Source organism: Rhinopithecus roxellana, chromosome 14, assembly GCF_007565055.1.
Source record: "Rhinopithecus roxellana isolate Shanxi Qingling chromosome 14, ASM756505v1, whole genome shotgun sequence".
Classification (NCBI taxonomy): domain Eukaryota; kingdom Metazoa; phylum Chordata; class Mammalia; order Primates; family Cercopithecidae; genus Rhinopithecus; species Rhinopithecus roxellana.
In genome coordinates, this window is record NC_044562.1 from 57,174,630 (window position 1) to 57,187,438 (window position 12,809).

The 12,809-nt window shown below is 51.6% G+C and overlaps 1 protein-coding gene across 5 annotated transcripts in view; it reads right to left on the bottom strand.

The window, feature by feature from the left end:
• FARP2 (FERM, ARH/RhoGEF and pleckstrin domain protein 2) overlaps nt 1–12,809 on the bottom strand; it is a 145,224-nt gene that overhangs the window by 1,018 nt on the left and 131,397 nt on the right. For 3 of the 5 annotated variants that reach the window (XM_030915992.1, XM_030915993.1, XM_030915994.1), the window contains exons 20-27: nt 10,944–11,012; nt 10,160–10,249; nt 4,057–4,077; nt 3,744–3,826; nt 2,598–2,716; nt 2,099–2,262; nt 751–858; nt 367–518 (exon numbers count right to left, since the gene is read on the bottom strand). In XM_030915992.1, coding sequence (XP_030771852.1) covers nt 367–518; nt 751–858; nt 2,099–2,262; nt 2,598–2,716; nt 3,744–3,826; nt 4,057–4,077; nt 10,160–10,249; nt 10,944–11,012 — 806 coding nt within the window. The other 2 variants (XM_010376991.2, XM_030915996.1) reach the window with 2 other exon arrangements.

A 12,809-nucleotide genomic window follows, 5' to 3' on the forward strand; every position in this document is an offset into this window, starting at 1 on the left:
GACCAGCCGGGCCAACATGGTGAAACCCTGTCTCTACTGAAAATACAAAAATTAGCCAGGCGGCATGGCACATGCCTGTAATCTCAGTTACTCAGGAGGCTGAGACAGAAGAATTGCTTGATCCCTGGAGGTGCAGGTTATAGCCAAGATGGTACCGCTGCACTCTAGCCTAAGTGACAGAGGGAGACTCCATCTCAAAAAAAAAAAAAATTGCTGTTTTTTTGGAAATGCTGGAAGCATTGCTCAGCCCTTCCTTTCCAGGGCCCAGAAAACTTGCCTCCAACACCATGAGTAGAAACGGGAGCTGAGGAGATACTGATGTTCTTGGGGCCCCAGTCAGACCTGGGCAGCCTCCTACAAAATTACCTTTCAAATGTGTACTTGCTCTCAGCTCGGAAGAAGTAGACATGGGATTTGAACTGGAGCTTGAAAACGTAGTCTTTGTGTATGCCATCGGCCTCCTGGGGGATGCTCACGCTGTAGCCCAGCAGCGGGAGGCTGGCCAGTGGGTAGTCATCCTGGAAGACAGCACAGGGACACAGGGGTTCCAGGGGCTGGGTTGCAGCAGGGAGCGCCCATTCCTCTGCTGCCTGCACAACAGTGGCACATACAAATGCTCACGGGCCAGGGGAGCACAGGGTGTGTGGGCAAAGCATGAGAGGGCAGAACCAAAATACAAAAGGGACACAGGTGGGGAGGGTGAGTGTCTGCCAGCATCACTTGCATCGGGCTCCAGTGAAACCCCAGTACCTGATGAGTTTTGTAGAAGAACAAACAGAAATTGGTAAAGACGACCCAGAGCTTCTGCCAGCCATGACTGTTTTTGAACTTTCTTAGCAGATATCCTGAAAGCTGGTTCTGTCAATAAAGGAAAAGTGCAGGTGCATTAACCAGCACCCAGAACCCCAGCTCCATCTCCCTGGGGCCTTGTGAGAGTGGGTTTGCTCCCCGAGACTACCTGCATGCTTTCTCTGGCCGAGGCCTTGACTTTACCTCTGGACTACTATGGACAGCAGCTTTATCAGTACTTAAATCCAACAGAAGCATGTTAAAAACCTAGAGTGACATTCCAGGCACCAAGTAAAATGAGTTCCTTTTCCCTGTGCATAATAAAGTCAGTATTCAGTAACCAACCATCCACGAACCCATCCAACAGCAGGAAGAGAGAAGACACCTTAAGAGATAGTACACTGAGCCAAGTCTGGAAGGTTCTTTAAAATGATGGGTGGGGGAGAGGCAAGTAAAGGCACACACAAGATGCCCCACTGCAGCCCCATCCCTAAGCGTGTGGCATCTGTTCTGCCAGGATTAGGCTTTGGCGCTGGAGTGGCTGGGCTCACAGGGCTCACGTGAGCCTCCCGCCTTCAGGGCAGTGCTCAGGGGTTGCACTCTAAGATGGCGGGTACGGGCCTGGCTAGGACCCTGCTCAGGTCTCAGGTGTCCTGGGCTGGCCACAAGCTGGCGGGCTCATGTCAGGGACCTGCTGCACCCTGACCTACCCAGGGTCATCAGGGGAGAGGCTTGGACTGGGGTAGCTCCTGAGGCCCTGCCCAGCAGATTGTGGCTGGGGGGGAATTCTGGGGAAACAGCAAGAAGGACGAGCTCTGGGTGGAGTAAGAGCAGACTTAGGGAAGGGTGCGGGGGCACCAGGCTGAGGAACCTGGCGACCCACAATGGCAGACAGGGCCCATGCAGTGAGATAGGGCGGACCACCCTCTGTGGCAGGGTGCCCAGGCAGAGCCTCAAGCTCCAAGCCCAAGGTGAAGGGTTTCGGAGGCGCTGGGAGTGGGGGCTGCGGGAGGATGTGTCTAGGAGGGCTTTTCTCAGCTCCACTACACACCAGCTCCAGGCCCTGAGGACATGCCCTGCCTGCTGGACTTCATCAGAGACACCAGACCTGAAACACCCTTTTCAAAAAGGGTTTGACTGGATGAGGGGGACTTCCCATACCACCTTCTACCAAGGGGAGAGTAAGAGGCAGCTCTCTGGGGCCAAGCCTGCCTGCTGGTACCCTCCTGAGGGCCCCTCCTCAGCAACCAAGTGCAGAGAGGGCTGGGAAGCTTCCAGATGCACTGAGGCGGTGCTCATGTGGTCGTACCTCGACAGCTGCACTGTGGTCTGCCCTGGACACGCTGGTGTTCCGGTACCAGCACACATGCATTGTGGTGTTGGCCCGATGCTGGCCATGCCCCTCCAGGGAGCTGCGGGCACCCCGAGCATCATCTTCTGACTCCTGTTCCAGAGATACCTCGTTGGGGGATCCTGGAGAGAAGTCAGTGTCTCAGGGGGGACCCCCTGTGGCCTCTGCTTGCCAGATACTTCCACCCCTTGGGTTCCTCTCGGTTGGCCCTGGGGAAATGGGGAGCCCTTGGTGCCAGGCCAGCTGCTGGCTGAGAGCAAAACCACAGGTGCTTCTGCCAGAGCAGCCCGATTGACCCCTCTTTCCACCCAGGCATGAGGCGTAGCCTGGAACATTCCTTGTGGAAGGGGCTTGTGTGGGAGCTTAGCAGACCAATGGGGACCAAGGAAAACAACTTCCAGAAAAAGCCTCCTTAGGTGTAGTGGAGGTCTCCTGGGGGGTCGTGGCCAGTACTCACTGGGGGGACGAATGCACACAGTGCTGCCTGGCAGTGCAGGGGCCGTGTCACCGCCACTCTTGGCTGCTTGGATTGCGTTGTTCAGGTCGAGCATCCACTTCTCTTTCTCCAGCCGAGTGCTGTGGGGAGGAGGGGAGTGCGAGGCTCAGTGGCTCTGCTCTCCTTTGTGTAGGGCCCCAGCCCTCAGGGGAGGGCGAGCCTTCACGGCACCTGTTCTCCCACATTCTGCTTTGTCCTGCCTGATGGGTGGCGAGGACTGGGAAACGTGTCCCCTCCAGCGAGAACAGCAGGGAGGAGAGCTGGGAGGGCCCTGAATCAGCCTGACCCCCAGGGTGCTGTGACAGGGTTGGGGGAGCCAAGGCAGGGCCCCGGTCCTAGAACAGGGGTCTGCAGGGGTGTTTGTTCCTGAAACAATGTTCTCTACACCTCTGATGCTGAAATGCAAGATTGGCCCTGGTTCATGATGAAGTGAACATTTCCTGGTAGGAACTGAGTGCCCTGTGCCCTCTGATGATGGCCAGGGCGCTGCAGAATCGGAGCTGAGACTCCTCACAGAGCACGGTGTGGTGCTGGTGACCGTGCAGGGGTCCCTGCATCCCAGCCACCAAATAAGCTCCGTGTCATCCTTCTGTCGATCTTATTTGGGGAGGAGGGAGCTGTTTCCACTTGCTTCTGTGCCATAGCCTGGTCTGTCTCATGCGAGTCTATACTACACTGGGACTGGGAGGCAGTGTTTGGCTGGGCTGGGTGTAAGCTGCCCTGCTGGGGCTTTGATCACTAGCTGCTGGCACTTCTTGACGTGAGGGTTGGGGAAGCACCTGTGCCCTGGGAGACCACAGGAGCCTGCCCACTCACCCAACCCGTCTTTGGAGGCACTATGAACCAGAGGGCAGAGGGAGCAGCTCCACAGCACTGGAGTCTGCCACTTGTGGGATGTTGTCAGGGTCAGCAAGCAGCCCTGCCCCTGACAAGGGCAAGGCTGCTCCTTTGGTTGCATAACTTGGAAGCAGAGCTCAGAGTCAAAGGGGGCACAACCCCATGAGGCTCCATGGCCCCTCACAGCTCAGAGGACTCGAGGCTTATGGCAAGGAAGTCCCCACCCCTCCATCCAGAGCTGCTCAGGATGGAGATATGGAAGACCCTTACCTGGCTGCCACCACAATTGTTTTCTGAGACGCGTAGATGGTGAAACAGTGTGGAACAGACCACTCATTCTCACTTTCTTCCACCTGTGGGTGGGAGAAAAGGTCCAAATCTTGTGGCCAAGAAGGAACTGACAGCTTAAGCCTGAGCAGGACACAAGGTGACTGCTGGCAATGCTAGGTGGGGCTTGGAAGCCCAGTGCTGTCCAAGTGCACACAGACTCTACAAGAGGCCAAGGAGGACACTGGCATCCTTGCGCCATGGCAGCTGCACCCCAGGGGGTGAGCCATGGGCCAGAGGGTACCCAAATACTCACCGGGGGGTCCAGCACTATTAGCTGAAAATCAAGCAAAGGAAAAAACATTGAGCATTTTCATTATCCAAAAGGGAGCTGGACAATTCATTTATGAACTAAAGACCAAAACTTAACAGAGCTAGATTCAAAGAAAACCCACTGGGGATTAATTTTAATTATAAGTGGTGAGATGAAATAATTCCAAAATAAAATATTACCAAATCTAATCTAAAAGCACACACAAGGAATTGTCCCATGATCAAGTAAGGTTGTTTTGGGAATGCAAGGATGGTTCAGCATCAGAAAGCTGATTGATAACATTCATCCTATCAGAAGTCAGAGAGAAAAAGGGAGATCAATTCTCTACATGTTGAAAATGCCTTTGCCAAAATCCAAGGTGTTATTTCTGATAATACCTCTTAGAAACAGAAGGAAACTGTGTTAACATGATAAAGATGATCTTTTCAAGCCAAGAGGCATCATCCTCCCCTTAACAGTCAGGAACAAGGGCCAGTTCTCTGTCCCCAGGACCAGCCAGTTACCAACAACTCCACAGAATGGACAGCTTCCCTGTGCAGAGCCTGATACACCAACCAAGCCACTCACTGGACATCAAAAATCTGAATCAGCATAAGCAAGGGCAAGCAAAACATTGTCCAGATGTCAGTCTTCCCCTAAGTTAACACAAAAATTTATTGCAATTTCAACTGAAATCTCCACGGTGTTTTTGGCAGGAATTTGTCCAATGACTTAAAAGATTACTTGGAAGAATTAAATGCTTGAGAATAGCAAAGAACATTTTTTAAAAGGAGGCAGAATAAGGGATGGAATGTGTTCACCCAAACAGTGACTATCTCATATGACACCACTAACTAGAGAGAGTGGACTGATGCTGGGCAGACAGGAATGGAGCAGAATGCCCAGAAAGAACGAGTGCAAAGACAAAGGCTTCCATTTGATAAAGAGTCTTTTTTTTTTTTTTTTTTTTTTTTTTGAGACGGAGTCTCGCTCTGTCGCCCAGGCTGGAGTGCAGTGACCCATCAGCTCACTGCAAGCTCCGCCTCCCGGGTTCCCGCCATTCTCCTGCCTCAGCCTCCCGAGTAGCTGGGACTACAGGCACCAGCCACCTCGCCCGGCTAGCTTTTTGTATTTTTTAGTAGAGACGCGGTTTCACCGTGTTAGCCAGGATGGTCTTGATCTCCTGACCTCGTGATCCGGCCGTCTCGGCCTCCCAAAGTGCTGGGATTACAGGCTTGAGCCACCGCGCCCGGCCAGATAAAGAGTCTTTGACATCACTGAGAAAATGAAGGATTCAACAAATAATGGGGAGAAATGTTACATCCCAATCTAATATCTATCAAAACAAATTCTAGGCTGGGCATGGTGGCTCACAACTGTAATCCCAGCACTTTGGGAGGCTGAGGCGGGCAGATCACAAGGTCAGGAGATCAAGACCATCCTGGCTACTATGGTGAAACCCCGTCTCTACTAAAAATACAAAAAATTTGCCACCTGTAGTCCCAGCTACTCGGGAGGCTGAGGCAGGAGAATGGCGTGAACCTGGGAGGCAGAGCTTGCAGTGAGCTGAGATCACACCACTGCACTCCAGCCTGGGCAACAGAGCGAGACTCTGTCTCAAAAACAAAAACAAAACGAAACAAAAACCCAAAAAACAAAAAACAAATTCTAGGGAGATTAATTAAATGAGAAAAATGAAACCGTAAAAAGGTGCTAATATAATATTGGCATGGAAAGAACTTCCTGAGCCCATACAAAGGATAGAAACCCTCAAGGAAAAGACAGCCAGAGCTGACCCTGATAGGCCCTGATTTTTCAACTTTATGATGGTGTGAAAGTGATAAGCATTCAGTAGAAACTGAACTTCAAGTGCCCATACAACCATTCTGTTTTTCACTTCCAGTATGGTATTCAATAAATTATGTGAGATATTCAACACTTTGTTATAAAACAGGCTTCATGTTAGATGATTTTACCCAACTGTAAGCTAATATATGTTCTGAGCACATTTAAAGTAGGCTAGGCTGGCCGGGCAAGGTGGCTCACGCCTGTAATCCCAGCACTTTGGGAGGCGGAGGTGGGCGGATCACAAGGTCAGGAGATTGAGACCATCCTGGGTAACACGGTGAAACCCTGTCTCTACTAAAAAATACAAAAAATTAGCCAGGAGTGGTGGTGGGCGCCTGTAGTCCCAGTTACTTGGGAGGTGAGGCAGGAGAATGGCATAAACCCGGGAGGCGGAGCTTGCAGTGAGCCAAGATGGCACCACTGCACTCCAGCCTGGGGGACAGAGCCAGACTCTATCTCAAAAAAAAAAAAAAAAAAGAGTAGGCTAGACTAAGCTATGATATCAGATAGGTTAAGTGTATTAAATTAATTTTCATTTCTTTTTTTTTTTTTTTTGAGGCAGAGTCTTGCTCTGTCACCCAGGCTGGAGTGCAGTGGCGCGATCTTGGCTCACTGCAACCTCCGCCTCCCAGGTTCAAGTGATTCTTGTGCTCAGCCTCCCGAGTAGCTGGGACTACAGGTGCCCACCACCACACCTGACTAATTTTTGTGTTTTTAGTAGAGACAGGGTTTTGCCATGTTGGCCAGGCTGGTCTCAAACTCCTGACCTCAGGTGATTCGCCCACCTCAGCCTCCCAAAGTGCTGGGATTACAGGTGTGAGCAACTATGCCCTGTTAAATGCATTTTTGACTATGATATTTTCCTCTTATAATGGGTTTATCAGGACATAGCCCTATCGTAAGTTGAGGAGTGTCTGTTTCTTTTTTTTTTTTTTTTTTTTGAGACAGAGTCTCGCTCTGTCGCCCAGGCTGGAGTGCAGTGGCCGGATCTCAGCTCACTGCAAGCTCCGCCTCCTGGGTTCACGCCATTCTCCTGCCTCAGCCTCCTGAGTAGCTGGGACTACAGGCGCCCGCCACCTCGCCCGGCTAGTTTTTTATATTTATTTTTAGTAGAGACGGGGTTTCACCGTGTTAGCCAGGATGGTCTCGATCTCCTGACCTCGTGATCCGCCCGTCTCGGCCTCCCAAAGTGCTGGGATTACAGGCTTGAGCCACCGCGCCCGGCCAGGAGTGTCTGTTTCAATTCACACCTTCAACAAGCATTTGCTGGGTTCCCTATATGTGCCAGATGCCATTCTAGAGTAAGAGAAACACAACCCATCAAGACGGAGTTTAAATTCTACAAGGTAAAACCAAATAAATTTTTTTGCAAATAATTTGCAAAGTAAAAAGGCAGTTACTAACTGAGAATAATTTGTGACTTAATAGGGTTGGTGAGCATTTTTACCATATAAATATTTCACTAATGTGTACAAAAAACTCAGACCAATGGAGACCAGAGTGACCAGCAAGCTGAGTGATTCCCAAGAGGAAAAGCACGGAATGCCAGGACACAGGGACCAGGCTGGCCTCCCCGACAGTCCACAGGGACGAAAAGTGAGACGACAGGGCTGCTTGATGGGGCTGCTCGCCTTACCCAGTTGGGAAGAGTAAGAGAGATGGGTGCCTAGCACTTTCCATGGTGGAGGGAAAGATGTATGTTTAAACCTAGCTCCTGCAGGTGGGCAGGTCAGCTGGCACAGGTGCTCCAAAAGCAATTTAGCAGGAGTGCCCAAGGCCATAAACACCTTTGCTCAGACAAATCTACATTTTGGAATTGATCTGAAGGACATAATTAAGGATGTGCAGAAAGACAGAGACCCAACAATGTTACAGTCCTCAACAACCAGCCACAGCCAAGCATCCAATGACAGGTGACTAGTTAAGTGAACTGGAGCTGCCATGAAAGGAAAGGAAAATCAGTGCCCTGACAAAACAGCCCGTGGGTGATGGCAATTGTGCAGCAGATGCCTATAGCCATCACTGCTGAGTGGTACAATAATGAGGGAGTTCTTTTTTTTTTTTTCCTGTGGGGTTTTTTTTTTTTGAGACAAGGTCTCACTCTGTCACTGGGACTGGAGTGCAGTGGTGTAATCACAGCTCACTACAGCCTTGACCTCCTGGGCTTAAGTGATTCTCCCACCTCAGCCTCCCAAGTAGCTGGGACTACAAGCATACACCACTATGCCCGGCTAATTAAAAAAAAAAAAAAAAAAAGATTTTTAGAGATTTGGCTTCGCCATGTTTCCCAGGCAGGTCTCAAACTCTCAGTTTCAAGCGATCCTACCATCTTGACCTCCTAAAGTGCTGGCATTACAGGTGTGAGCCACTGCACCTGGTCAGTGATGAGTGATTTCTATCTTATATTTTCAATTATTTTTTCTATAATAAAGGTGTAATTTTTAAAAGTATACTTTAAAACAAATGGGGTCTGCTTCCAGTGGTGGCAGATGAGCTAATTCAATCTGACCTCCTCTTGCCTGAAAAGTGGAATTACATTTTACAAACACTTGGCCGGGCGGGGTGGCTCACGCCTGTAATCCCAGCACTTTGGGAGGCCAAGGCAGGCCTGATCATGATCATGAGGTCAGGAGATCAAGACCACCCTGGCTAACACAGTGAAACCTCGTCTCTACTAAAAATACAAAAAAATTAGCTAGGCGTGGTGGCGGGCGCCTGTAGTGCCAGCTACTCAGGAGGCTGAGTCAGGAGAATGGCGTGGACCCAGGAGGCAGAGCTTGCAGTGAGCCGAGATTGCACCACTGCACTCCAGCCTGGGTGATAGAGCGAGACTCCTCTCAAAAAAAAAAAAAAAGAAAAAAAGAAAAAAAAATTTACAAACACCTGCCTGAGGGTTTTGGTGCTCATTATCAGGAGGAGGCAGTGCAGAGGGATGAGAGTGGACAAAACCCTTGAAGAAAGAACAGGGAAAGAGGACCCCAGGGAGGGAGGACCCCACTGGTAGAGGAAGGACTCTAGGGAGGAAGGATCCCAGGGAGGGAGGATCTCAGGGAGAGAGGACCTCAGGGAAGGAGGACCCTACTGGGGGAGGGCCCTGGGGGAGGAAGACCACAGGGAGGGAAAATCCCAGGAAGGGAGGATCACAGGAAGCAAGGTAGGACCCCAGGAAGGGAAGATCCTAGGGAAGGAGGACTCCAGGGAGGGAATATCCCAGGGAGGGAGGACTACAGGGAGCAAGGGAGGACTCCAGGGAAGGAAGATCCCAGAGAGGGAGGGAAGATTCCAGGAAGGGAAGATCACAGGGAGTGAGGGAGGACCTCAGGGAGGGAGGAAGGAGTCAAGGGAGGGAAGATCCCAGGGAGGGAGGGAGGACTCTAGGGAGGGAAGATCCTAGGAAAGGAGGACCCCAGGGAGGGAGGACCCCAGGGAGGGAAGATTACAAGGGAGGATCTCAGGGATGGAACATCACTGAGAGGGAGGATCACAAGGAGGGAGGGAGGACTACTTTAGCATTGTAGTCAAGGCAAATAAGCCAAAAGGGATAGGGCAGAGTTGGGGATTAGAGCCCCTAGGTCCATGGCACCCTAGGCAGGAGGCCTGGCAGGGCCATGGGGAGAGACAGTCACTGTGATGAGGTGTCCTGTACCGATGGCACATCCTTATGGCAAGTCCTGGACTTGGCTACCTGTCTGTACCGTTCCAGGCCTAGTGCAGGGACACACTCAGGGCAAGTGGACAGAGCCTCTAGAGCTGCATGAAAGTCTCCCTATGACCTGAGAACAGTATTTCCATCGAACACAAAAAGCCAACCACAAAGGACAAAGTTGATGAACTGGATCACGCTAAAATGAGGAATCTTTACTCCCATCCCAGGCATGTGCCTACATGGGACAGAGGGCTGGTGTGGATGTCACACAGCCTGAGGAAGATGCTGCTGCAGAGGCTGACTCTAAGGTTGCAGGGAGCAGGCCTTGTCCTGCCAGGTGCTGACAGAGACCACAGGCTGAGTCCAGGTTTCCCTAGAAGGGAACGATGGACCAGAGACAGGGCAGTTTGAGCATCAATAAGAACAATGACCATGGGGGTCAGAAACAACCAACAAGGAATGCCCAGCAGGTGCTGCTCCCAATGCGGCCAAATACTCAGCAGGTGCTGCTCTCAGTGTTGCTGGGTTAGGATTCACCTCTGCAGGAGAGAGGTGGGTGGGGCCCAGCCCAGCACCACGTGGAGACCCCAGGCAGGGTGCAAGACCACTCACCAGCATGCCTCGGAGGGGAAGGAGGCCCCGGATCCGGAAGTGGCTGGTCCCTGCGACTCCTTTGCTTGTGTACAGCAACATGTCTGAGAACTGAGAAGTAGCAGGCTTTACATCCATGAACTTCACAAACAAGTGTCTTAATAGTCAGACCAACTTAGACTCTGGCTGCTCATCATGTGGACATCAGATCTATTCAGCTTGCTGGAGATTTCTGGCAAAAAGGGGACTTTCATTCATTCATTTGGTCATTTTTGACCAGAGGCAGGAAGTGGCCACAGGAACCAGTACATCTGCTGAGTCGGCTCCCAGCTAGCTTGGCTGAGAAGCTGGAGGCAGTAAGGAATTCTGGCTGGTGTCCTCATCCACATGGTTCAGGCTGGAACCCACTAACTGGCAGGAACAAGGACATGCTGGGAGGGGCTTCTGGGCCAACAGTGAGCCTGTCCCGACTGGCCATTGGGCAGTCAGTAGCACCTTCTTGCAGCCACATGTATGTGGACTTTACAACCTTTTGGCTTCTGTTTGTCCCATAGTCAGGTGCTCAGAACCTGGAATGAGAAGGGAGGCTGGCCCCGGGGTGGGTGGAGAAGCTATTTTCTGCTTCTTCCCACTCTGTGACCCTCTCCTGGCCTCGTCTGACTCCAATGCTACCCACCTGGATCAAAGTCTCCAGGTGCTAAACTACACAGAGGCCAAGGGACTGCTGCTGCATGCGGTATCCCTAACAGAATTGCTGCCCATCCCCTTTGGGGGGAAGCACAGCTTGAGTGGGGAGAAAACCTACCAGAAAGAACATCCTCTGCTGCAGGCCCTTCTTGGTGAGCTTGTGAAGGCAGCCCTCACGGATGAACTCCTGAAAGACAGAGACAGAGTCCCCTTTGAGCTGGCTGAGGGCAGCTGGCGGATGTGCACTAGCCGGGCCGAGGGTCAGGAATAGCCTTGTGGCCGCTTGTGCTCCTCTGGCTCCTCCCAATGAGGGTCCTCTAATGGGGCCTCCCAATGGGGCTCCTCTACCCTCAGCAGTGCCCATGGTCACCAGGTCCTGTCTTGGTGCCAACAAATTCAGTCTTCAAATCATCTACTGAGCACCTGCCCTGGACTAGGAGCCCTGGAGCCCTGACACAACCAAGAGGTAGAGCCCGGGGTATTGTTCTTGCTGAGGAGAAGCTGCTGGAGGGTTCAGCCACAAAGATATCATCTGAGATCTGCTTTGAAAAAACTGGACAGGAGCATGTTTGAGAATGGGAGGAAGAAAGGAGGGTTCTCCTAGGTATTCAAATTAGCCCCTCCCCACAGGGCATTAGATAAGAAAAAAGAATCCTGCCAGTGTCAGACACCTGCGCAGATAAGGTGAGAGAGTCCTGGGAGCCCTTCAAATTTCTAACCTGGACTGCTCTGGAACCCTTCCATCATTTGTTCCTTTCAGACAAACAGGAGGAGCAGCAGGTGTCCGGAGAATGTGCCAGGGGCCCGCTAGTATGAGCAGCCCCAACATACTGTGTGAAGGCGCAAGGAGGAGCACACTACACAGATAATCCTCACAGACATGTAGGATGAAAAACCAGCCCAAACAGAAACGTCCACCCCACACAATGAGGAAGGAGGTCATATGGATGCATTTGCGTAATGGGATGAGGCTGGTAACTAAGCTTGTGGCTCTCACTCCAAACCTGCCTCCCAGCCCTACTCTAAGAGGCCACAGGGGCATGACAGGCAGCCCTGGAGACCGCACGCTGAGGTCCCTGTGAGCTGCTGGCAATTGCGTGGCCCTGGGAGTGGCAGTTCCTTCCAGCCACAGGCAGCAGCATCACATTCAGAGACCCCAGCACTGGCTGAGCAGTAGCCCCTTCTCCAGAGCCCCCGCACAGGATGTACGTCCCAGACCCACGGGGCGCCTTCTCCACCATGCACTGGCCCCACTGCCAGCTGTGAGGCTCAGCGCTATGGGCCTTTGACCAAGCTGTCAAATTTGTTCCCCAGCCCTGGGGTATACCTGTGGCTCACAGTTCTGCCACCTCCCTGACACTTCACAGTTCTTTTTACCCTTTGGCACCTCATCAACTTTATACCTGGTTAACAATCCTTGCTTATTACATCCTCTGCTCAAATAACTGAGATGGTTTCTGTCTCTTGACTGACACACATATTTAACTCAGGAAGACAAGAAACTCTGGGCTATACAGACATGACTTTAGAGATTTTGACTAATAATAACAAATTATTATTTGAATTTGTACAGCATCTACTTCATGCAAGGCCCAGGGCTGAGCAGCTGACATAGATTCCTTGTTCATCCTCAAGACCTCCTGCCTCAGAGAGGGAGTGCAGCCTGCCCAGGACACACAGGAAGTGTGGTGAGCCTGAGTTTGATGCATGGCTCAAGAGCCTACACCTTTGCCACTGTCCTATGGAGCTACTCTCAATTGTCTTTTCAGCGACAGTTCCCTGGGCCACCATCTATAAGACCCAGTGACAGTTCCCTGGGCCACCATCTATAAGACCCTGCACAGAGATTACTAGGAGAAATAATGGTATGTAACATGAGCCCTACTTCCAGGAGTTCCCAGCTAGCAGCAACAGCTCAAAGCTATGCAGCCAAGGAGAGAAACAAAAGAGTGGTGGTCCTCGCACCCAATCGAAGCCCAGACTC